Source organism: Xiphophorus couchianus, chromosome 3 (genome assembly GCF_001444195.1).
Source record: "Xiphophorus couchianus chromosome 3, X_couchianus-1.0, whole genome shotgun sequence".
Taxonomy (NCBI): domain Eukaryota; kingdom Metazoa; phylum Chordata; class Actinopteri; order Cyprinodontiformes; family Poeciliidae; genus Xiphophorus; species Xiphophorus couchianus.
This window is the reverse complement of record NC_040230.1, coordinates 8,772,744-8,800,107: the sequence shown is the minus strand read 5'-3', so window position 1 is coordinate 8,800,107 and position 27,364 is coordinate 8,772,744. Positions and strand designations below refer to the sequence as shown.

Sequence of the window (27,364 nt, the reverse complement as noted above, 5' to 3'; positions counted from 1 at the left end):
CCTGGATCCACCAAGCTCAGAACATCAGTGGGTTATTATCATTCATATGATAATAACCCACTCCTCCCAAAACCACATTATAGAGCTTGACACAAGTCATTGTGTTGAAACAATGTGTGGGCTGTTCACAAGCTACAACAAAAGGAAAATTTACAGAGCATCATCTTTGTTTGTGGCTGACCTGGATTGGGTGTGTCAGACTGAGCAATCACGAACATGAACTCAGTGGCTCTTGTACCAGTGATCAGTTGTGAATGTGTAATCAGGAGCTGAACTTCAGAATGAGCACCAGCACAAGAAATTTAAAAATCTATTTGTCAATCATGTGATCAGCACTATCTTATTATCAACACTTATTTTGTAGGACGCATTAAAAGAAACTGTCGAGTGGTATGAGGCAGGAGCAGTAATCAAGCTTTCCATAAACTTTAGCATAAGAGTTAAAATCGTTTATTGGCACCAACAACAGAAGAGTAGACAAAGACATGCTGAGCTAAACAGACAGCAGAGTGAGCAGTCAAACATTATAAAAAAAACCCATAAACCCAAAATAAACCAACCTGGTCAGCACACTGTTTTAATCTGATTGTTGGAAAGCAAATTTCTCTCTTTTCTTTTTTTTAAAACAACTTTGGACCGTTTAACACAAAACCAGAATATTCTAGTGCCACTGAAGTCATGCTGTTTCATGCCTTGGAAGCAGGCATATACACAATAATATACTGAAAGGACCCATTCAATCTCTGTAAAAAAACAAAACCAAAACTGTGAAACAAGGTTTTTATATATGATTCAAAAACAATGACAAAATAATACAAATTAAACATAAAAGTATTGTCTCCCAGAAGTCATTAATTACTTGTAATTCTTATCTACATCTTATCTAGGTGTACATCTGGACCAACCTCTATCAAGCACTTCTAACAGCTTACAAGCATCTAAGAAAATCTCAGACATTAATTACATAAAGTTGTTTTCATTAAACAGCCAATACCGTTTTTTCCCCGAGGCGAAGAACTTCTGTGGCTCAATTCCAACAGGAGAATGAAAGGTTTTCTGCTTTGTGTTCAAGTGACATTCATGTGTCTCACAAAACCAACACCCGACCTAAGAAAGAATGTTTTTAAACTTGTGTTTCACAAATTTAAAATTCACAAATTTAAACTTTAAATTTGAACTTTAAGTTGGAAGTATTGCTGTCTTTGATTTCTTGTGTTTTGCTGATTTCCTGATTTTTACAGTGTTTTAGCTTTTCGTCAGTTACTCTGAAAGACTATGTTATACATGTTTTATTTTTTAAGAAGTATTTTATATTGGGGAATTATTGCTGCCCATGAACTACCATGTTTCTTCGTATGACTAGTTATAGACTTTTATATAAATAGCCGTCTTATGCAAATGTGACGTTGGAAGGGTTTGCTTTTGTCTTGACATGGCTCTAGTTTTGCATGGCAAGATATTGACTGGTCATGATCCTTCAATAGAACCCAACTTCAAAAATTTGAATTGATCCTTCAAGGTGGAATAAAGTCTTTACAACTATCTACACGCATGAACCACTTTGGGGGACAACACCTCATCAGTCCTAGGTTGAAACCCGTCAGCATTTTTTTGTGGCATAGATTCAACAAAGTGTTATAAATAGTCATCAGAAATTTGTACAATTAGCATTGTAAAGTTACTGCAGATTTGTAGGCTGGTGCAAATCTTCTGCCACATCTTAAAGGTGCTCCGTTGGTTTACGATGTGGTGAAGCAGTGAACTTCTTGTCATGTGAAACCAGTTGAGATTTGTGACTTGGTGCATCATCCTACTGGAGGTAATCATCAGAGGATAAGTTGCTGTGGTCATATAGGTATGGAAATGGTCGGCACAATACTCAAGTAAGCTGTGGTATGAAAACAGTGCTCAGTTGGGGCCCAAAGTTGCACCAACAGCCAGAAACCTTGATACAAGGCAGATTGAATGTATGTGTCTTGCTGTTTTTATTTAGTTGTGCTTGTGGGTCAAAGTCACAAGTTTTTACATTTTTTGTTTAAAATTGCCTCTCAATTACTAAATATGTTTTAAATATATCAAAAACAACAGCTTAGGAGAGAAAAACTACATTTTTTATTGTTGCATTGTTTTGTTTAATATATGCAAACCTGTTGTTTTAACATTAAGCACCAAATACAGTGGGAAAATAAGTATTGATCATGTTAACAATTTTCTCAGTAAGTGTTTTTAAGGGTCCTTTTAGCATGCCATTGAATTGACACCAGATGTCATTTGCCACCGAAGTAATTTATATACAAAAGGAAAGTCAAACAAATAAGCCTGTAAATTAAGTTATGTGTAATAAAATGGAATGAAATGGGAAATTAACCTTGAAAAGGAGGAAAAGAAGCTGCACAGAGCCACAGACAGCCAGGAAACCAGTGAAAGTGCAAGCATACAGAATAAACTATAATTTCTAACAGTGGCAGTTAATGTCCTGCTGGTGTTGTCGATTAAAAAAAGGTTTCTCATTACCAAGGATGCCATGATGGACAAGGGCAAAGAGCTTTCTCAAGACTTTTGTAACCCAACTGTTGCAAAACAAACTGATGCTATTGGTTGCAGATATATTTATAAACTTTTTAATGTTCCACAGTGGACTCTTTGGACCATAATCCCAAAGTGGAAGGAACATAATTTCAGTATAAGACATACATGACCAAGTGGTCCTTGGAAGGTTAATGCCTGAAGTGTTGCTGAAATACTCAGGAGAGTTGGACCACTAACAAAGAACTTCAGAAACACCAGCAATTAGCAAGCACAAATTTCACATGAAACCTACAAGTAACGCACCCAACAGTCATGACTTTCATATAGACTAAGTGCGCTAGGCTCCATTATTGAAATAAAATCCTGAAGCTCGTTTAAAATTTGCTGTGGATCATCTGTAAAACACAATGAAACCTTGGGAGAAAAGAATCTGGCCACATGAGACCAAAACATAGCACTCTGATTGTCCAAACATGTTTGGACAAATGGAACTTCACATCACTTGAAAAACTTAAATCACCAAACTTGAACCCAATTAAAATCCATTGAAAATCCAGTGAAAAACAGAGTATCAGAGTATGTAAAAGAGGAATTTATGGACTAATTAGTTTGAATTTCATTTTATGTTGGGATTACTTATGTTCCTGACATCTGGTGTGAATTTAATATCAATGGCCTCTTTAGGAATATATGAACTGAGAGAAAACATTCACATGTTCAATATCTATATTCCCTCTTGTATATTTACAGCTTGATACCTCTACAAATCCTTCCGTTCCTCCATTCATTCCACTTGATTTCCACAGAGGCCATTAAGACACCTTTCAGTTCAAATATGTATAGTCAGTTGACACTAATGCATAATGCTACATAAGAAGTGCAATATCTCAAAGTTCAGCTTTGTCAAAGCAAAATACCTCAAATTTGGCACTGATATTTTTATGTCCCACAAGTCACTTTGGATCAAAAAGAAGCTCTCAAGTTGAAAGGACACCAGGCCCAAAGGTTTTTATGTCTACTCCATTACAAACTCAGGTTTCCTGGAAGCGTTCTGTGCATTAGTAGTAGTGCACTCTTCCAATAGTTCCTGTTCCCGTCCCCAGGATATCAGGCTGGCCATTCCTCCAGATCTCCCGGATGATCCGTTCTCTCTCCTCCAGCCTCTGTGCACGCTCCAGCTCCTCAGCTGAAGTAAAAACGTTCACACTCAGGGTGCCGTCTGACTGGCTGGTATGATTCCCAACAGGGATTTCTGTGATGGGCAATGGAACAGAGGCCTCTCCTTCTTCCCCTTCCTCATCCTCATCATCATCGCTTTCCTCGTCTTCCACACTGACATCTTTTAAGGGGTTCTTTTCAGGCGTGGGGGGAGCGATCTTGGTCCGTGGCTTACAGGATATGCGGATCACCAAGAGGCAGAGGGTCAACACCAGGCCGAAACACACTCCGAGGACAAAGTAAAGCCCAAAGCTCTCCGGATTGGCTGCAGAGGAGACACATACAAGCCATGATTTCCCAGGTAAAGTGAACTTTGCTTCTGTGTTCCTTACTGTGACTTACCTTTGATGTGTGCAAAAGCTGCAATGCTGTTGCTAAGGAGATCCATTTCTTTTTTCTTAACGTCCATTTTGTTTTTGTCTTCAGTTTTTCAAACCTGAAGAACAAAAACATAAAACACAACATATTTATTCTGAATCTGTAATATAATCTGAATTAAATCACCTGGACTCCTTCAGATGATTTCCTATTCCCTCTTTCCCTAGATCTGAATTCTGTTCAATGCCTAAATGCAAACCCACGACTTCTTGGGGGTGGGTGGTGTGAGACCTCCAAGTCTTCAACAAAAGCTTCTCTGTGGCTTCGTGTGGGATCATTGTAATATATTTAGAAAAATTGTCTCTGAACCATGACTCTTATTCAATGCCTTGTGAAAGTATTCATGCACCTTGAACTTTTCCAGTTACAAGAACAGACTTCACTGCATTTCATCAAATTTTATGCACAAAGAAGTGCATAACTTTAAAATGGAGAGAAAACAGTGTGGCTTCCATTATCTTTTTAATAACAAAGAAAATAAATAATTTAATATTTTTTCTGCCTCACTATTATGCATTACTTTGTGTTGGCCTAGCACTTAATATTCCCCCAAAATACAGTAAAATTTATGACTGTAGTGGGACAAAATGTACAAAAGATTCAATGACTTTCAAAACATAGTAAATCAGGTAAAGTTCATTCTTCCAAGTGGTCAGACAGACCTCCTATGGATCAGATAAGACTCCAAGATGAATTTGAAATGAAAATGTTGTATTGTTTGGAGGTTGTGTCCCTGACATTCAAGTGGTCTATCCTTCCTGCCAGCCTTTCAGTCTGGCGAGCTCTATTGTGTTTGTCTCCATTCATTACGTGCTCTCATGACTTTTAACACTCTTTAGGAAGTCTTCACTCCTAAAGAAAAAGATTCACAAAGAAGCCATGGAGTCGTGAAGGTTCATTCTCTTTTGATGCACAAATTTTAATGTCCAGCAATCCTGGTCTGGTGTTTTGTAGGAAGTACATTTTGTCCTTTCAAAACCACAATGTTTGTTATATTCACCATCATTGTTTATCATCATTTTGAAAGTGGATCTATTCCTTGATTTCTTCACTCAGTAGCACTGTGCTGCTGACTGGATTTTCTCAGAAACTTCACCATTTTGCAAAGTTTTCTGACCTGATTACATCATAATCTCGCTCCATGAAGGTTACCAGACAGTCACCTCAAACTGACTTGTATTTCGAAGATAGTTTGTTGAGTATTTACCACATAAAAAACAAAGCTAATTGACTGCTATGAGGCACTAATATATAGACGCAGCTTAAAGGGATGAGTTGTTGAAACATATTGATCTCTGCATTAAACCGAAATCAGTCAAAAGATTACTGTAAAAGTGAACTGCTGGTGGGGAGTTTTTTTTAGTATCTGACGTCAGAACACTGATCTGGAAATGACACTAAAACTCGGAGATCCACTTGGATTTTCCAAATGTTGTACTCAGTAATAATAAATAACATTCATTATATATAATATTTTTCATTGCATTTGATATATTTAAACATTATCTGGGTTGCACAGTTTTACATGCTGAGTCTTGGTTCATTCTGTACTGTTACTTGACGTTGATGTGTGCAGAAGCTGCAATGCTGTTGAACAACAGCAACAATAACACCACACTGATTTAATCAGGTACAAAGCCTCTAAAATGCAAATAAAATCTGATTTTAGTGTTGCTGTCTGTTTTAAACTTGCAGCATCCATACAGGATTTTCAGGTTTTGGGAAGGTGGCAAAACATAAATTTTTCTACTCAAAATTTTGACTTTCTGTATTTTTTCAAAAGGGAGCCTTGAATTTATTCCTTAGTAAAAAATAAATGCAATTTTTTATACTTTAAAAAAAAATGTTTGAGTAACAGAGCTTCAAGTCAAACCACATGTCTTAATACCGATGCGTCAATCAAATGTCCTTGAATTGCACAAACCAAGTGTTTGCGTTTGCTTTCAACTCTTAATTAAAAACTCTGAGAACTTCAGTGCTTGATCGCTCTCATTATTTAGCTATTGCTGGAAATTATATTACACTCAGCCTTATTTGTTGATGTATTCTGGAAAATAAAGGACTTTAAACACAAAACCACATTTGTAAACCATGTGTAATCCGGTCGACTAATGAACCAAAAACCATGGCAAGAATTCCACAGCAAAAGCAAACCTATTTACACATTAGAGTTCAGTTTAAAATTGAAACTCACCACAAAATGGAACCCTAAAGAAATTCTTCAATTGCGACTCATAATGCAAAGCGAGGCTGCAGTGGTCTCGGTCCTTTCACTCTCTCCCTTGCTGTTGAATCAGGGCCTATGATCTTTGGTCTTCAGGCTAAACAGTTCATTTGGCCACCCTGAGATGAGAACAAACACAGACACACACACACACACAGATGTCAAGCTACATTAGCAACAAACTCACTGAGGCATCTGCAATGCAAACATGGACAGGGCTTTTGCAGAGTATGCTGCCCAGAATGAGACTGGAGGAAAATCTGTTGATTTCTAATGTTTGAGTTACTTTTATAAAACATAATCTGCACAAAAACTTCACATTTTCAGAAAACTGCATCTGGGTTTGTCAATTTATTCAATTTCTTTCTTTAATTTAAAGTGTCACTATTCACTACAATTACTTATTACACTGTAACAGATGGATCCTTTCTTGCTGCTCAATACTGCAGCATATTGAACATGCTACAATTCACCATATTCACAATAAAACTGTCTGTCATTATATCTTATGTAACAGTATAAACATAGAACTGATTTTAATAAAATATCAAGGACACAATATTGGCAAATGCTATTCCTAAAATGGCTTGGATCAATATCAGAGCAAAGTAAAACCCAGATCAGGACATTGCTAGTAAAAGCTACATAACATGGTACATATCACCAGGTGGAGGATGCTGTGAAATATGCTGAGCTGTGTATTTTTTAACCTATACTCCTGTTTAGGAAACACTCCTCTGTCCTGCCAGCTGCTGTTGGTTTAGGAGAGACCCCTTGCTTTCCTGAGCTGATTTTGATCTTGCTGACTCTCCACACAGTGCCTGAGTGAGACAGTGTTTGGGGAGTGGGAGGGTGAGAAACAGAGCAGCCACTGTGCCAACATGTTTTCCAAGTCACCCTCCCTCCCCCATCACTGATGGGAGGAACACGGAGACCTTTTGTTTCGGCACTGAACGGTTGGGACATACCTAGACAAAGTCTTTTGAGTATTTTTCATTTTCTGTCACGTTTAAAAATTACGATGTTCATCTCCGCCCACCCTGCCCATAGTTTATTTCATTCACTGTTATCAAAAACAGATTCTGAATTGATTGTTTGGTTTTTTTTTTTGTCATAATCCTTCTTGTGAAGGTTAAGTGAAATTATTGGACACCTGTAGTACCTCATATGGCCTCTTCTCACACAGGGATTCTCCTCCTGTGTGGTCAAGATAGATTTGGTTGAATTGATCAGTGGTCAATCACAAATGGAGACCTTCTTATGGCTTGTCAAGACCTTTACTAGCTAAGTTATTTTCTTCCCAGACCAGGGAATTATTAACAGAGTCAATCTCTTTCTAAGCAGCATATTTAATATCCTATGACTCAACCTTTACTCATTTTTTCCAAGTGTTTATTTTACCATTGGAGACCTTGCCCTACCTTGCAGACTTAAAATTAAGACATTCTCTTTCACAAATGGTTATGCCTAAGTGACTTGATGAATGTTTTTTTTTATATTATGTTTTGATTATTAAATCTGGTAAATGCTATGAACAAAAAGAATAGTCCTTCAGGGATTTTAGGACAGAAACATAACAGGCTTATATAGATTTAAAAATACAAACTACAGCTAAGTAAACAACTACTTATAACTGTGCATGTTAGGCGATATAAAAATGGCAGGATTCTGAATTATTCTCAAGTTTTATAACTTTTAGCACATTTTTGGTTTTGAATATAATTAAAAGCAAATAGAAAGAGGAGTGGAAACATGATTTTCCAATTACCTGGTCAAACGTGCAGCAACACATGCTTTCGTGCAGCAATGTCCTGTGACGATAAAGATTTATTTTTCCCGGCTAGCTTATTATCTGCTCTTTCCTGATTTCACATCCTCAGGTCAAACAACAAGCATCCTTTTCCTGAGTTTTTTTTTTTTTTGTAAACTGCAGACTGTTTAGGAATGTCTTGACACATTGAGATAGTTTTTAACTAAGTCTGAAAAACATGCCATAAAAAATTATAAAGCAGAAAACAAAATATAATCCCAGGACAAAAAATGACAGGTTTGAATTCGTACAAACGTTTTAGATCAGAGTTCTTCAGGGGAAACAAACTAGAGCTTTGTTGCTGTGACATGGAACCTGGTCATAGTCTATTTCTGGCAGAGGCTGTTTGCTTTGGTTTAGATGGAGGAGTAGCAAGGAAGAAAAACTCCAAATGTAGCACAGTCTTTTTCTGGTCATCCACTTGAAGATAACCACAATTCCTCTTCCTTCTGCCAAAGTCTGTCCCTTTTTGAAGGGAACACATTCAAGTCAACAATTTCCTGCACCGTTGGAGCTATTGTCTAAAATTGGGAGGATCCAGTGTCTAAGTTTTCTACTGTACACAGTTGTCAGCTGTGATGGTCATTAGGTCAGTTCAACTCATATCCCAGAAGTGCAACTTAAAGTTACGTTTAGAGCAAAGAAAACACAAGAAATAAGAAAACTCTACAGGGCTTGCAAGCAATTTTCAAAACAGAAGGAAAAGCAAACACACTTAAGTGATAAGAAGTATGTTTCAATGGAAAACATGAATCCCATCATTTGACAAAAACATTCAAGGATGAAATGTTAAAAAGACAGTTTTTAATAAGTAAATCAGATGCATTTAAAAAACACACACAAAATAAAGAGACTTAGATTAGTGTTTCTGTCAAATCAAAAAATGTTTTAAACGTTACTGGTTTAAAAAAATGTCACAGGTTTTTAGGAATTTATGAGTGACTCAACTTATAAAATCATGAAAAGAAAAGAAAACTTCTCTAACATTTTCTGTGTTGCATAAATTAATAAATCTGGGTGTCATCTGCATAATGAGGAACATAGAAATCATTTGTATTGATAATATGACCAAAAGAAAACATCCTTCATTCAAAAACCACATGGGTCAATTCCCTAGTGTCAGAGCATAAACCTTTAAAATAATCTCCTTTTTGAGGTGTTCTTGTTACTCATAAATCATGAATTAAGCAAGCAACAGCCTGCAATTGTGAACTTTCAAAGACAAACACTATTCTTCCTGAAACTGGGGTCAAACTGTATTGAGAAAATCATCCACACCATTATATTCTGGCACCTGCAGTCACGGCACAAAATCACTTTGATCCTCTTTCTGTTGCCTTCAGATGCTGGGGCTCAGCTTCAGCAAGATGCCATCATCAAGTTTAAATTTCTTAATTTATTTGAGGCAACAACATGGCATTTGGTTCTTGCCATGAATAGGGTGATTTGCCAGATAAAGTTGCCCGTGAGCGTAAGTCCGTAAATCTGCCTTGGACTCAACTTGCAGAACAATTGTTTCTGACTTTTTTAAAGTAGATTATCAGTTGCAACTGAGAAACACGTCACAGCAAAGACTTGTCAAAAAATACAATACAGTAATCCTTGATACTTATTTCAGAAACTGTCCAAAGACCTTCCACAATGAAGAAATCAAAAATCATAAGCCTTTGGTGAATTAACACAGAGAGTCAAGCCACATATGATTTAAGCACAGAAGATAAAAAGGTCAGATTACACAAGGGAGCCAGTCTTGGCTATTCCCCCATTGTAATGACAAATGCTGAACCACAGAAGGGGAAGAAATATTTTTTTATACCTCAAATTTCAGCTAAGCTCCTACAACTGTGGTTAGTCTGGAATGTAACTACACACAATGAAAATAGCTGCATTTCCATTAAATCATATTTTACTGTTTTGAGTCCACACACAGGCGCTCTCCAGTGAGCAAGATCACAAAGGCTGCCATCAGGATTTATAGCAGCTAGTGTCTTCCCACTTGATTGCATTCATTAAAACATTTCTGCTTTGATTTGTTGGCTGCTACTGAGCAAACTGTCTGGACTTAATGATCCGTGGCATCAAAAGCAGTAATCTGGGTCATTTATTTACTATTTTCAACATGCAGAGCACATTCTGAAATGGGCTACAGCAAGTTTCACTTAAATAAATATACTTAATCATAGCAGTGTCTCAACACTGCTTATTTAGTTATTCACAATGAAATTCCCTGAACAGCTGAGAAAATGTCAACAGGAGTCTCAAAACTGCCAAAGTATATGAAACCTTATCAGCAAATATGTGCTGGAAGGAGTTCATGATAATTTTCTTACACCTATAATTACGCCACAGAAAAGGCTCCAAGTTCTGCAAATATAATTGAACTTTAGTTCTCCCCATGAGAGTAAAGGTGCAGGTATTGCTATTCATTTTGTAAACTGAAATGCAGCCCAGACCAAGTTCTGTGTTTACAGTGTCTGTGAAAGCATTTATGAAGATCAGAAGGGTGAAAGTAATATCCTTCATAAGCCAAATTGAAAATTTTTTCTTCTTCAGATCCAGGCATACTATCAAGAGGGATCTCTGGAGAATTCAAGGATGCGCTTCCTCCAAGTTCCTTGGTTGGGAGCTGTTATTGATATTAATTCTGTTTCCCTCTTGTCAGCAAGGGTTGCTGACATAGACAAAGAGATATCATTTAATTTGGAAAGAAAACATGAAGGCAGTTCTTATTTAAACTAAGCCTTAGTGCAGATGTTGAGCTTGACCCTGAACAATCCACGAAGGAGGAATGGCATTGAATTTTAATCTTAAAAATGTTGTGGCAGTTGTTGAAAGCTGATATTCATAAATGATTTCTTGTCTGATTTGATTCCAATCAGATCTACAAATAATCGATGAACATGTTAGCCTTTCCATGTAGAAAGCTGGTGGGAATACATTTTCACCTATAATTTCTTCTACATATTATTGAAACAAAAGCTCTAAGTACAAATTTGCAGACTACAAATTTCAGATTTTTATTTGTAAGTAAAAGTTAAAATATACATTTTTCTTTCTATTTCACAATTATTTTTTGCTGTTCTCCCCTCCAGGGGGTCTTTTGTGGGCTTTAGTGTCCCTTATATGAAAGTAGGCTGACAGGAAAGGGGGAAGACACGCAACAAATATCGCCGGGTCTGGGAATCGAACCCGTGACGGCAGCGTCGAGGACTCAAGACCTCCTAACGTGGGTCGCACTATCCCCTACGCCACCACAGCACGCCCTTTATTTCACAATTCTACATTAATTTGTACACAGTTAATTTTTATGAAAAGTTTGATCATTGACACACTGATGTAAAGCCCCACCACTCTGTACAAATTCTTTGTTTACTGAAACATATTCTCTACTGAATCTGGACCTGGAAACAATCGGTCATCATTACATGACACATTGATCACAGAAGTGTTTGTATTTTCTGCTGAAACAAACTATGAAAATATGTGCATTTTCTTCTAATGCAGATGAATGTGTCTTTCAGGGTATTATGGTATAATAAAATTTTAACTATTTAATAAATAACACAAAGGCATGAGGAATGTTCTAACACTGAAAATGATCTGTAATTGACCTGCATTTATCACAAACATTGCACAGTAGAACATACAAAAGCACCACAAAGTCATAGCAGATGACTGCTGTTCCTTAGCGGTTCTTCTAGATTACAGTTCAGCAGACAGGAGACTATTATTACTCACCTGCCTCTCAGTGTCTTGTGTTTAAAAGAAAATCCCTTTTTTGTTTTTAATAAACAGCAAGCAATTAGTGATTTTTTGTGTGTGAATTTGAATCTTCTGTAAACATTCATAAGAAACTACATCACAGGTGATTAACCCACAGCGATGGATCTGCCTTTACATCAATACTGTGGGCTTCTAGAAACAGTCTCCTGATGTGAAAAACCTCACACTTATGGTCAAGTGCAGGTTTGCTGAGCTCATGTTAATTGGAATAATTACATTGTGGTTTTCACACCTCTCCCCGGGTAAGTTTTATGGTTTGCGATGTGAATCCGAAAATAAAGAGGAGCAACAGAAGGAACTGATCTGGCATGTCTTGCTCTTTTAGCAAGACATGCAAATCTTGCTAAAAGAGTTTTTTATGGTGTCTATCAATACATTTTAAATGAATGGCAGCCCTATTTAATTCTACATTAAGGGTTGGTGTAAAACCTGCAGAATATCTACTTGGATTTATGACTTTAGGGCAATTGTCTTAATTTTTCTAACTCAAAACTCAAAAAATTTACTCCTTTTCTTAAAAAAAAGAAGGTTATATAAAACATTGTTTTTTCCCCACAGAATATACACAAAACCTGTGTGACAGTGACACAGAGGTAAAGTGTATGCAATGTATGGAGGCGTCGGTTCTCCACGTGGCTGTCATGGGTTCGATTCCCGGCCCAATGTCCTTTGATTTTCTCTCTCTCATAACCCACTTTCCTGTGTTTTGTTGACACTGATAAACAAGTGTCAACAAAACCTTTAAAAAAGTGTGTGAACAAAACACAAAGATCCATGATCCATTTGGGGAAAAAAATATATATACAAAACCTAAAAAAAGTCTATGTTCGGGTGTGCCATGGTGGCGTAGCGGTTAGCGTGACCCGTATTTGGAGGCCTTCAGTCCTCGTTGCGGGTTCGACTCCCGGATCCGGTGACGTTTGCCGCATGTCTTCCCCCCTCTCCTTCCCCGTTTCCTGTTGGCCTACTATCATATAAGGGACACTAGAGCCCACAAAAAGACCCCCTGGAGGGGTAAAAAAAAAAAGTCTATGTTGTGCTTAAAATCTGTAAGCATGCTATAGTTTTGATGACAGTACTTTTTATAAAAGGTTTAAACCACATATTAGGCAAAACTGACTTTGAAATTGTTTATTTTTAACACAAATTATATCAACATCAGCTCTTGCAGTTGCAATTGCAAAATGTCACAGAATACTAAAGTCAGTCAATTTTCATTGCATTTATGTGAACTGGACATTTGCATATAATAGTTAGGGGGTTCTTTTTGTTTATGTGGGACTAAAACTGATTTTTTAAATTATAATTTTTTTTTATATGCATTTGTATCCTGCTTTGTGATATACTTTATTTGACACAAACTCATGAATAAATAAATACCAGCTTTTCTTTCAAGGGCACAAACGTTTCCAAGAGCAAACACAAAATCAACCAAATCAGACATTCTTTTCCATTTATAATTTGACTCCAGACTTTGTACCTTTTAGCTTTGTTTGGGCTATGAAAACAACAATTTTTTTGTTGTTAATATAATGCCAGCTTGCTAAGAGTAAAACAAAGAACTCAATCCGATTGTATCCTGAAGGGTGCACCCTAGTGCACTGCTCGTCCTGTGAGGACCATGTTTTGCCGGTTGAGGCAGGTAATGTGAGGGTAATAGAGATGGGGACTGAGCTGGGGGGGTTAGGGCAAGTGGTTAATGTCATCCAGATGTGTTCCAGATGTGAGTCTGAATGCTTCACTTTGTAAATCCAGAGGATATACAATGTTTTGTCTCCATACGCACCTTATTAAGACACTGAATTAAGCTTATATCAGTTCAAAGCCAGATTGGAGTAGATAAACATTTACAGGTATTGGTGTGTGTGTGTTAATGTTAATACTTGAAAGACGTCAGTATCTGCTCTTGTACGCTACAATTAATTCTTTTGCATCCTCACACATTTACAGCTCAATAAATAGAGCTGTGAGCACATTATTGTGATTGATCTGGGTAACTATCCAGAAGCATAAAAACATAATCTTTTGTTAAATCTATGAACCCACACAATTGCTTTATCCTTCAAAACACATGTTCGCCCTTTGTTTGACTTGGCCCAAAGAAGTCGGTTTATACTACCTATAAATGTGATGCAATGTCTCCAGATTTAACAAGTATCACCATGACAGGAATGTATTTGTGTAAATAAAGTACAGTTAAAGTTGCTAGCATTGTTTAAAGTCCCGTTTGTCAGTGGCTTCGAATGACCTACCAACTATTAGCAGACAGGATAACTCTAGGGCTGCTATTTGTTATTAGGACCAATTTAATCAGAATATCTTGATATTTTTTTATAAACCAGACAAAGCCATACTAAAACTCAAACCCTAACATTGTAGAGTCATTTAAGATAACATAGTGCTATAGCCTTTTAATTTGTATTTCAGTCATTTATTTATTTGAAATGAGTTTGTAGCATGTTTTATTTTGTTGCAAAGTATGGGAATGTATGATAAAGACTTGATAATATTCACAGTAAAGTTTTTTTTTTGTCATTTGATTAAGAGATTGTGAAAATGTATTCCTAAATCGGTCCTCTTTCAGATACTGACTGCTGCCAGACTGCAAACTCAGAGCTTTGTGATTATTCCCCACGGAGTAGGACTACACTCAAGTACTCAATAAAGTCCCACTTTAAAAACAGCAACTAATTTGACATATCTGGAATTAACTGATGCAAAGCTTTCTTTAATTGTTTGAAACTTACTCAGAAGGACTGTTTAAAGCTAACCTGGCAGGTTACAGTCAGCCTTTTGGACATTATTACGGTAACATCAGGGCAGGTGCAAGGACTATTATTCTGTTCTTAATGATACAGAAGAAAACACTATTTCACAGTTTCAGATCAGTTCGCCTCTTCATTCAAAACCTTCCCTAACCCGGCAAATACATTTATTTTTCTTACATTTTGAGTATCTTCATCAATTATAAAGAAAATAGTAAAACAAATCCCCAATATCATTTATAATATAGTTGTATTTCATCTGAAAAGATTACAGGTACATAGCACTCACCTATCTGTATTTATTTAGTTTTTCTTTAATCCATTTGGGCTGGTTGACTCTTGTAAAACACGCAAAAGACCTGATCAAAGCTTATGAACGTTAAGCAACATCCAGCCGATTAATATTTACTGGAGTCACATTACTTTAAATTTACTTCAAATCAAAGTTGTTTATTTTGTACTCCAGATATTCAATAACCAAAGTTGTACAAGTACCGAAGCGGCAAAATGACCCCCACTGTGGCAAGCCAAGAATGAAACAGAGTAGCAGAAGCCTTTATTTTAAAGTTTTTCTGTTGTGTTCGATTTAAAAAAAGGACTCTGGCTGGACCTTTTCAAAACTAGCATGTCGGGAGAAACATGTTGAAATTTTAGGAATTACTTTAAACCTAAATCTGTCAGGGATTTGAATAAGTCTGGGCTTTTCCATGTCAGTATTCATATAAGTGACAAGAACAGGGATGAATGTTGAGGCAAACCTTTGGGGTTTAACTTGTCAAACATTTTGTTGAACCTAAATAGAGGCTCTTAATAAATGTATGTGTAAGCAAAAGGTTTGAGAAGTGCATGTTGTTGTGACAGAAGAAAGAAAAAAACTTCAAAGTAAATTTTATATGCTTTAATATGATCATGGGATGAACGCATTTGTATTTTCAGTCATTGGATAGTGTAAAAATATATTAAACTGAGAAACACTGTATTTTTTTTATACACTCTGACTTTATGTTGGATAAAGCAGCTAATATAACCATCTTTGAACAGACAGCAATAAAAACATGAATCGTGGTTTTTGAAGAAATATTTGGATGATGAATGTTCACAATAGCTAGGGGTCTAAGAGATCTGCTGATGATCATCTGATGTGGTGTGACTTTCTGCTCAGTTAAGCCAATTTTACTGCATTTCAGCTGCTCATTGGAAAATACGTACTCATGCAGTTTTGCTAGAAGGTTTAAATCCAGTCTCTAAGTGCAGAATACTGAGCAATATCTTGAAAAAAGTCTAAATAGAGCCACTGCTCTTACACACGACTAGAGCTTTTGAAAGAAGTGTGGTTACAAAACTGATATGTGATAAACATAATCTGTCACACTGAATTGTCTTGCCTTGAGCTGTTGTGAAATGATAATTACAAACAGCCTTGGCGCACTTTTCACCCCGTCTTTAACAGGAAGTTGTGTTTATCTCTTGTCTTTGTGGAGTGCTATCTTCAGGTGCCCTTTTCTCTTAGTTTACCTTGACTGAGACTGGACTGAAACTTTGTGTAATCACCTTCCAAACAGGCTGGCACCATGGGAGTTTAGACAAGCAAGTCAAATCAGATCACAGCCTCTGACCTCGGGGTAAATAAAGTACGTTAACAACCAGCCTCTGGACAGATAAGACATGTCGGGTGATAAATGAGACTGTGGGGCTTCGGGTAAAAGGAAAGTCTGCCAACTTGAACAGCCTATAGAGGTCACAGGGAAGTCAACACCCCTCAGGTGTCTATGCTTGAAGGTACTATTTACCTGACTTTCACACTCATTCAATGAGGGGTTATCAGATTGAGAAGAGGAGATGCAGTTAAAGTCCTGCCAGCCTGTTCAGATTGACTGGATTAGACACAAAAGAGAAGAGGCCCAATCCAACCTCAACACATCACCTTCCTGCTCCGTCTCCTCTGACAGGAGGTGCTAACCACAAACATCCATCACAGACAGAAGGAGATATGAAAACTGACTGAAGCATATGGACATCTGATGTTGTGCAAGAATGCTTGTATAAGATTGTATAAGTTGAATGAGAACTAGAACCATATGAAGCGCTGCACAAGTTTAGTTTTTGCTTTTAAAAACCTGTCTCTGACAAAAAAAAAACAAAAAAAAAACTGACCTGAGAATTTACACAACAGATTGTTTTTGTTTTATCAAAACAGCGACAAACCAGTCATTAAATAATGTGCAGCTGCACCGGAAAGCCATTAGCAGGCTCTCCTGTCCCTCTGCATCAAGTATTCTCTTTGCACCGGTTCACTTATTGCGAACGGAAAACACACATATGAGGGAGGATCACACAATGATGCTCTGTTTGGATGGATATCCTGCTCAGATAATGCCTGGTTTTGACAAAAACAGTAGTTTAATCTATGACAACATATGGTTGTTATTATGAGCATCACATGTAAAAGCTGAGTGAGTCTTTGTTTCCAAAACTCTCCAAATTCTTTCATATTCAACAGAGCTTACCAAGTGGAAACAATTGTAAAACAGAGTTTAGTTTTTTCTCAAGAATAAGGAAGTTTTCCAACACAGGCACCTCCATAACAGCTAAAGTTCAGCGAAGCATTTAAACTTTAACAGAGGGCTGCATTGTGTGTTTTGCAGGGGTTTCTATGGTACTACATACACACTGAAACAAACTGTCAAACTCACCGGTAGGTGATGAGAGGAAAATGTCCCAGATGAAGTTGTTCAATCCACTCCGAGATCTTCAGACGAACTGCAAATCTTCTTTCCCTCCACAAACACATTTACAAGCAGTCCTGGCTGGTTCACGCTTTCTGCTGTCCTGAACAACTGGGGTGTGAGTGTGTGTGTGCGTGTCTCCGCCTGCAGTGCGTGTTCAGATTCTGGGGAAGAGGTGGTAACTTCCTCTCAAACTTGGAGACTGAGTTTTTCTCTCTCCCGGCTTCGGTCTGCAAGGAGCAGGAAAAGCTGTCATACTATCCCTCCTTCACATGGAAAAAAAGAGGAACAGCCTAAAAAGGGCAAACTCAAGGAAGAAGGGAGGGATAAGAACTGTGGTCTGTGTGTGTGTTGCGGTGTGGATCTGTGGGTGTGTGGGGGGCTTTCCCTTTGTTGTTAAGGAAAAAAGGGCAACCCTTAGGCAAATAAGCCAAGTCTCTCCATGGTGACTCCAATGTGACAAGGATGAAAAAATATAAACAAGAAAGTAGTGTTGTGTACTTCTATTTTTATTTTCCAAAAGAGAGCTCCAATGGGCACATGTAAATTTATTTTGGAAAATCATTGTTATTTGCATGTTTTACTCAACATGTTTTATTAGAACTAAGCAAGTTTCTCTCTTCTTTTTGAAAATATCAAACTTGAGCCAGTTGGTAGTATAACAAATAGAGTCTTGGTAAATAAACAAGCCCTTTAAAATGTCAGGTTATAAATGCAGTTGGGTCATTTGTAACCTTCAAAAGAAAAGGTTGGAAGGCTTTGTTTAATTTGGACAAATTCACTCTCATAACTCCTTCACAAACAGCCTCAAAAAAGCAGAACTGTGAAACAAGCATGAAACAAAGCGCTGTGAGTTTACGCTCCATTATATAGTACAAGGCAATAAAAATCTATTGAGGAATGCTGAGAGACATATATATGGTCTTACATCTATGAATACATCAAGGAGGCCGTGGTTTTATTGAAATGAAAAAAATTGACAATGGTTTTGAATATAAGTTTTGATGTAAACAGAGATTTCAAGTCCAACTTGTGTCAAACAAATTGAGAGGCATTTTCAAGTCCAGTCATAAGTTACTGAGTGGTAAGGATATGTTTATTCCTAAGAATGTAAGAAGCAAGTGCTTATCAACGCACAAGTATTTAAGAGGTGAGTCCAGGTCAAGTTCCAAGTCTTTGAGGGATAAGTTCATATTTTTCAGAGGAATGCTGTCTGTCTAAAAATGTGAAAGCTGACCCAGTGACTCACCTATTAAATACTCGAAACATTCTATATATTGGTAAGCTTAAAGTATGCATTTAAAATGTCAGATTGTAAATAAACATAGGTCATTAGGAAGGTTCAGAATAAAATGTACTTGTTCAAAGACATCACAAAAAATGTCTCAAAGAATCTTGTAAATAAGTTTGAATGAGGACAATCTCCTGGCAATCTTTGGGGTTTGCTGGGGCCTCAGCTAGTGCTGTACTGGTGTGGGCACAGGTGGGATAAATAGAGGCTGGTTGGATACTGGTTCCTAAGACTTGTGCTGACATGTTTGCACCCTCTCCCCCCTTCCTAATATGTGCAACACCACACTTCAGGAGGGCCTTGGGATGTGAGACAATTGGCCTCCATGTAGTCAACGGTGGCATATTTTGCAGTGTCCCAACTCTGCCATGTTTGGCCCTGTCCTGCACCTCAATTTTAAAGACCTATAGACATGTAGAGGTTTGGAGTTGGAGAGACAGATCTGATGTCACCAAGCAGTGAAATCACACTCCAGCCACAACCCCAATTCTAATGCACCTTAGACATACAGTACACACCTGCATCCAAAGCAACATGTGCTGCAGTTGAAAGTTGGTGGGGGCCGTGGACTACTGGGGGAACTGCATGATGGTAGATGTGACATGGCTGAAGCGGGTGGATCGGTACCCTCCATCTCACCTTGTGCCTCTTTAGCCCTTCGCTGATGCCCCTGTGTGTTGGACTTCTGGGTGCTTTGAGTGGTGCTTTGTGTTTGTCTGCTGGTCCAATAGGCTTTCCACAGGAGGAAGGAAGACCAAAGGCTCCAAAAAGCCCCTGGGGTGTGTGTGCCCACATGCTCAAATCTACACAAAGAATTGCTAACCCACTTCATCCAATGCCATAGCCAGAGGTGATGAGGAGCACATTAAAGAAACTGACAGAACTTTTTAATGACTGGTTGGGTTGTCTTAAATTGTCTGACTGTATTTTTTCAACAGCCAAACTCTTTCTGCATGCTCTTTTTTTCTTTGCCATTTTTTAAAATAGTGTACACATGGGAAAAGACACACATGTGGTTTAATATTGAACTTTGTGACGCATGGTGCTTACAATATAATTTATGATTTATATTTTGGACTTCAAACGTTTGCAAAAGATTGCAGGACTCACACTACCTCTCTTTGCTACAGAGACCAGATTTAATGAGAAGACTGAACAGTTTTGGGGAAAGCAGCTTCCCTGGGAAGAGTGTAAACATGTAATCACTGTAAATGCTGCAGGAGTTGACATCCTAATTGCAAACAGTTGCAAGCTACATAAGAGAAAAATATCAGTCTTCACAACAGATTTCTTCAGTGACTGACCAAACAAGAGGTGACCATGCTGTGACGTGCATGACATATGTAATATATCTCATTTTACAGCAGCCACTTTGCAAATGGTTTTAGTACCAACATTTCGTCAGCTGTGTTCCATCTCAGTGGGCAAAGCTGTAAATCCTCATGGCAACAGTCTTCTGTCTTGACCAAATTTTATTAAAGCCATGCGCTTGGGAGAACATGGTGACATTTTGTATTAGGGTTGCTTGTAGTTTTCTTGGAAAAAAAGAGGAAGAAAAGCAGAGTAATAAATTCCAGAGATGGTTTTAGTCTCCTAAAGGGTCATTTTTGGAGCAGAGCTCTTATCAACTTTCCAACCTGCTGTGAAGTAAAAACACACCTAGATCCCACATGTTACACTTATTATCTCTGTTACTAACCTGAGAAGCCAGGCAGTGAAAAGCTCTGGATATAGTCTGTTTAGCTGAAATCACACTGAAATACACACCCACTGGTCTTTCAGGCTCATCAATCCAAATCAAGTTTCCTCCCACTGCTTTTCTCTTGAGTTACACTTCTTTTAAATCTTAGAGCCAGAGTACAGCACCTTGCAAATGCATTAGTACTCCTTAAATCAGGGGTGTCCAAACTTTTTGCAAAGAGGGCCAGATTTGATAAAGTCAAGATGCCTGGGGGCCAATAGTTTGTTCGGACATTTTTTTACTACAAAAAGTGTCATGCAAATACACACTGTTATAAAACAATTTTCATTGTCACAATTATCTTTATTTTTCAAATGACAAAATAACCAAATATAAGGCAACTCGAAAAGCAGAAATTCTGCTTTTCTTTCATATCTGGAGAGTCAGATAACATTGAACAAACTGTATGAAATACCTTAAATTTACATGAGTTTAAAAATATCTTTGCCTCAAGAACATTTTAAACAGGAGTTATAAGTAATGCAAAGTTGTCTGTTATTAAATTTTAAAACAAGTGAATTTTGCTCTTGTCATTTACAATATCTTTTAGAAAGTAATAGTTTGTATCACATCTACAGGTTCACAACCAAATCTTACTCAAGAGTTTAATAAAAATAAGTGCCATAAATCCAAGTGCATAAATGTTCTTTTGGCTTTTCACTGCTGATAATGACAGACGTTACCGTTCAAAACACTCAGTTTTATGTCCTCAACTCTCAGTGCCACACTGTTACGTGCCAGGCAAACATTTTTCTCAAATTCTTGCTTCTTCTCAGGGCAAAATGTTCTCCACCATTTTCATAACACAGTTTTGATAAATGTATCTTCAGTAAAAGGTTTGCCATGTTTAGCTATTAACATTAACATCGTAGCTTGCTTTGGTGGTATTTTCTTTTGACTCAGGCTCAAAGAAATCGCTGTTGTGATGCCAGTGCAGCTTGGCGTTGCTTCACTTTTTCAGCACGGTCACTTCCTGTTAGCTTGTTGTATGTGTTAGCATGTTTAGTCTGGTAGTGTCTCTTTACGTCAAAATCCTTAAACAAGGCAACCGTCTCATTACAAATTAGACAAGCACAATTGCCTTGATTTTCAGAAAAGAAGTATTGTAATTTCCATCTCTCTTGAAAGCGGCGGCCCTCACTGTAAACTTTCCTCGTTTTCTTTGCAGTGGCCATGGCAGAAATGAGTGGAGAGCGGTTCGCTGCACGGAGGCAGAGACTGATAGTATTAAAGTGGTGCTGCCACCATTTGGTGAAAGGAGGAATTACAGTTTCAAGTTTTATGATTTATTTATTTTGTTTCACAGTGCAGGCGGGCCATAAATAATACATTATAAGACCGAAGCTGCGGGCCGTATGAAATCTGACCGCGGGCCGTGATTGGCCCCCGAGCCGGACTTTGGACATGCCTGCCTTAAATCTTTCACATTTTGTCACATTACAAATACAAACCACATTATTTGGATTTTATGTTTGTAACAGACAGCAACAACATAGTGCAACATAAATTTGAAGTGAAAGAAAAAATGACTTTCAGTACTTTCCTAAAAATAAGCATCTTAACAGCTTGCCAGGCGTTTACATTCAGTCTCCCAAAGTCATTGTAGAACCACCAGCAGTGGGACATATCTCTTCCATATTTTTCCCATTTTTCTTTTGCAAAACAGCTCACGACCAATCAGACTGTATGCAGAGCAATCTAACATATGTAAGTTCTTTCTTCTAAATTGTTGGTGATTCTTAGATCTCCATGAGTTGCAATGAGAATAATTTGTTTAGAGTGATGTGCAATGTAATTGTTTTCACACGTAGCATGTTAAAAGTGTTTGCAACTCTTCCAGTGCCAATATCCTGCAACATTTGGACGTGTATTTGCTCCAACACACCTGAATCAAATTGATCTACTTTTAGGTAAATTTGTTTAGTCTCCGCTTAGTTTTACAAAGCGTTGGCTATTAACCATTTATTTCATTCAGGTGTGTTGGAGCAGGTTTGCATCCAAAGGTTTTAGGTTAAGGGACTGAGTACCTAATCATGTTTCATTGTTTTTCTTCTACTTCGTAAATGCAAACTAATTTGCACTGGTGTATCACATACGTTTTGCAAGAGACTTAAAACCTAACATATTCTGGTTATTTCATCGATTAAGAGTTGTAGAGGCTCCCTCATGCCAGGGTTTAATAAATCTTTCCATGTGCTGCTTCAGTGATCATATTCCTGCTTGCATCTCTGACTGGTTGACAGACATCTGCTTACCCCTGGGGCTGATTTGTATTCCCCTGTTTGAGGAATAAGTTAGCGAATGGGGTAAAACATTAGGGGGAAGTGCAGTCAAAGAAGGACACAAATAACAGGGGATGGGATAAAAATCAGGAATAAAAGAGAAATGAGAGAAGTCTAATTACAGGGCACCTGTGACTTTCAAGACACGTTTTCCTGGATTATGTGATGACAAACCAAAGTGTCTAACTAGACGGGAGCCTGTTGCAGAGGCGGGGACAGGCTGGGATACGTTCAGGCCGACTGGGGAGGGTCTGCCTGCAGGTGAGAAAAGGGTGAAAGAAGAAGTGAGGTGTGTAAATCCAGAGCTGGTGGCAAGATTTAAACAAGATGCCACTCGTCCTCAAAGCTCACTACTGGGATGAAGTGGAGCATTGCAGGCCAAACAAATTCCATAATAATACAAAATACAGTCTTTCGCCTGGATTAGTGTTTGCAGTTTGAGTTTCATGCAAGACGCCTCGCCCAGTTGTTTTCTAAAGGTTGCCATGCAGAGGTTTTGTTGGTGGTTTCAATTGTAAGGATGTTGTGTGAATAAACAGTAAATGGACACCTGATAATAGTCAAGGCTTGGCCTGCTAATACACAAAGCCAAAACTGAACTGAAATAAGAAAGAAATACCTGCAGGTTTGTTTTCTGGAGCCTGCAAAATTACCATAATTCAAATGTACCATGAAAGCAGAAGACTGTATTTCATCCTTCTCTCTTATATTACATCAAATTTGGCTTGCAAGAATATTGACATGATAACACAAGGGTTAATGCAGCTAATCATCCAGCCTGACAGTGTACAATCTTTCTGGCATTCACAAACTGCTCATTAAATCTCCAGTAGATGAATGCGATCCAGGTCGGTGTTCTCATGTTCTTCCCACACCTTCTTTCCATGGCATGAAAACACATGCCTCTGTGTTTGGCCTCTGTCCCCCCCCCACCCCCACATAATGTGCACTGGAGGCCTCTGCCAGCAGATGTATCTTTAATGGGGCAGATGGGATCTGGAAGCGAGGGGCTCCTGTGAGTGGTGTTTGGTTTGGGATCATAACTCTGATCTCCCTCCTGCTGGGGTTTTCCACTCCAGGCCTAAATATTGTAACACTGGCAGAAGAGTTCTCAAGAAAACACAAAAATACTTTTATTCACAAAAATAAGATTATGAGTGATGGATTGTCCAGAAGAGCAAAAATCATTAGTTTAGATAAATTAAAACTATCTGGCTTATCTCAAGAGGCTGAAAATGTTGATCCATTTCCAGATCAGTGGAGGTAAATCAAATCCTCATAGCAGTGATAGAAAAATAAAATAAAATCCTCAACTTACTTTTATTTTGAGGCAAAGACTCCCTTAAAATCCAAGTCTTTAATTACAGCTACTTTTTTTAAACTTTGATGAATTATCTGAAACTTGGTGTGTTCATGTTTTGATTTCTAAGCATAATGCCAGTAATTATCTTGCTCTCCCTCCTTTTGTTGGCAATGTTTTCTTTAACTGGAGATATGATAAGAAAATAAACAAGTGATGGAGCAAGTTATATATAGTTCTACAAACATACTGTACATGTATTCTGTGATAGATCAACATAATTTAGTGTTTAACTGTGCAGCAGAAGAGGAAAGAATCATTTTTTGTAAAACCTCTTTTTTAAATTATGAAGCAGTATCCCAAACTTTAAGCATCTTATAAAGAAATGTTCAGTATATCTTTTGAGAATAGAAAGAGTAACAAAACTGCAAATCAAAGAAATAGCCACATAGCCATTCTTTTAATTTCGCAATTGTGTGCTACTTTTTGATGTCTACAAGATTAAACTATTTCAAAATACTATGAAATAAATGGTGGCAAAATGGAAAATGCTGTTGTGTATGAGTACATTTGCTAAAGACTGAAAGAATAAACAGAGCTTGTACTCTAAAAATGTTAGACCGTGGTAATGTCAACTTAGTTCTTGTTTTCTTTTCAAAGATTTCTTGAAGTAGCTTAAAATGGAATCTAATATAAAAATAAACACTTTGTGACAGACTGCAAAATCTCTTAACTTTCAAAGAATGTTTGAACAGTAGATACGAGACAGATAAGAAGCCAAAAAAAGTATTTTCTTCAGGTTCAGAAAGAGGTTGAATCCCCCCAACCTCCACCCCCAGCATCCAAGCTCAGTTCCAAAAGGATAAATATTTAGAGGGATCACTCACCTCTGCTGGGTAGGGAATGAATCAGGAAAAATTATGCAGAAACATGCATGCATGAAAGAAAGATGAATCAAAACTCCCATGATACAATATTTATTTTTTTATGGAGCAGCCAATAGTTTCTAGCCGTGTGAAGACGTAAAAATGTGGGTAATGTAGCAAAGGACCCAAATACGGAATATGAACTATGTATTCATCTTTCAATCGATAGATACGTTTTCCATGACTGGGTTCTTGATGCTCTTGCAAAGTTCATGCCTTATTTTGGGGAAATTCTGAATCTATTATGTGAATTAGAGTCAGTGCAACTGCTGACGTGTCGGACACAAGGAAGGTGTAATAAAAGCAAAGAAATAGGTTTAGTAAATTTTAGGCTCTGGAATTTAGAATAAACAAGGAAAATTAATGTATAGCATCACCTTGTATAGTTTTGATTTTTTTTTTTCAAAGACCTCAATATTTTTTTAGCGGTCAGAAGTCAGGTGTTGTAAGTGCACAACCAATTATGGCACAGGCTTTTAAACTCCATAATGTGGTGAAGAGATGATGGAAGATCTGAGTAAAACAGTTGGCTGGCAAAAATAATCCAGGACTATCACGCACATGAGTTCTTGTGGGTTGTGGTGACAAGTGACACAACAAATCAAAGGCCTTGAGTGAACTTTTGATTCTATAATATCTGATGCTTGGAAATACAACATAACTGATGAGCAAATCATCTGTCACTAGTGCGTTTTACATTTTAGAAAAAAGATGACTGACATGCAAGTTAATCTCAACAATCAACCCCACTATGTCCCACTGCAGGTTTCCTTTGAGTGCACTCTGCTGGCTTCATTTATGAAAGAACTAGTGTGTGGGACATGACTGGCATGATTGGTGTTCTATATACTGCTAGAGGCACCTTAGAAAGGGGGCTGGTCTTTGTGGCTTTATGACCACAGAGTTTTGTAAAAGAGGCTATTGGTTAAACTGCAATCCTAGGATTTAAAAATGCTTAAAAAATAACCAAATGTGCCTCTTTATTAGGCACAAATGAACATTTTCTTTATAGTGCAAACTGATGGCTTAAATTTGTTGATTTCTTTCTTATGGAGAATGTAAATTATATAATTTGCATTATCAAACAAAACTAGTGCGCTTTAGTTCTGCATGTATAAATTATAACACAGCAATCATAGACACCAAAATCAAAAATGAAATAAATTCTTAATAAAAATGAATTACAAAGCGAAACCCTTCCAGATCAGTGGAGGGTCTGATCTCCACTGAGATCAGACTTTTATTAAAGTCTAATATCTAGATTTTAATAAAAATGTGAAAGCCTTCTAACACATCATGTCTTGCAGTTCTGAATTAAAAGAGATTGATGGAAAGGCCTGTTTAGTTTCCAGTAGGGGGTCTGAGACAGGAAGCTGTAAGTGATTATACTGAGGTAATCCATCCATGCAAACGACAGTGACACCAGTGTTAGCAGAAGGCCCCCAGTGTCTACCCTCACCCCTGACCTTCTCTACTCTCTGTCACTCATGACAGAGGGGCTGACGGTGACAGAGTGTGTGGAGGAGGTCACTGCTTGCAGAAGTTTGGGGGTGAGATAACAAATATCTCAACACCTTGGCTATTTCACATGACATTCTCTACCTCCTTACTTACATAGCTGTCCTTGACCTCCCCTCCATCTATCTAACTCCCTCTTCTGAGTTTAATAATGAGGATTTAAGCACATCACTTTCAGTAGAACCCCCACATTTTTTCCACCTAAGCGATTAAAAAAACAATTAAAGTCAGCTGCCTAGTATGTTTAGAATGTCTAAGTTAGTCTTTGGTTCAAAAGGTTAAATTTTATGTTTTATTTTGTTTCTCATCAACATTGGTATTTTTACATATATAAAACAACCTGAGTAAATATAGAGAATAAATTCCAGCAGTTTAAAATTGAATCAAAGTGCTCTGAAACTTCTCTTATATACAGCTCCTTTTTGTAGAGATGTTCTCATCTGAACAGCAGCATTACAAATGCATGCTGGAAATCCTTCTTCCTTTGCAAATTTAAAAATAGCTTTTGGTGCGCGTCCAACAGATGGAAACTATGTGACAGATCACGATCCTCTGACAATCCTGCAGTTCTGGATACACAGGATGTAAGGCCAAAGCCCAGCAGTGGATTCCTTTGCAAATTCAGATTAGATCCCAACAATGGGTTTATTAGCAGCCAGTCCCATTAACACTTTGTGAGACTGCAGTAGCAATAAAAGAAAAGCATCATGTAAAGAGAGAAAAGACCTGCTGAAGCAAAATCTAATTATGTATTCCCATGTCTGCCCTCCGCTGCCTGCAGCAAAGACTGTAGACTCACCAAAACTCCAAGCCTGTTTGTGCAAGAGAAATAATGATGGCCTTCTTCTGTAGGAAACTGTAAAAGATGCTAAG

The 27,364-nt window shown here is 37.6% G+C and overlaps 1 protein-coding gene and 1 long non-coding RNA gene across 2 annotated transcripts; one reads left to right on the top strand and one right to left on the bottom strand.

Annotated features, from left to right (window-relative positions):
• Positions 1-434: 434 nt before the first annotated feature.
• Positions 435-25,881, bottom strand: eva1ba (eva-1 homolog Ba (C. elegans)). Its single transcript, XM_028012056.1, has 5 exons — positions 25,871-25,881; positions 17,401-17,645; positions 6,320-6,468; positions 4,090-4,183; positions 435-4,012 (listed from the first exon to the last, which is right to left on the bottom strand). Exons 4-5 carry the CDS (start codon positions 4,154-4,156, stop codon positions 3,588-3,590), a joined length of 492 nt encoding a protein of 163 aa, XP_027867857.1. The 5' UTR covers positions 4,157-4,183; positions 6,320-6,468; positions 17,401-17,645; positions 25,871-25,881; the 3' UTR covers positions 435-3,587.
• Positions 3,951-5,591, top strand: LOC114141515 (uncharacterized). The gene is made up of 2 exons (XR_003594867.1): positions 3,951-4,048; positions 4,293-5,591. It is a non-coding gene; the product is annotated as an uncharacterized LOC114141515 (long non-coding RNA).
• Positions 25,882-27,364: the final 1,483 nt, after the last annotated feature.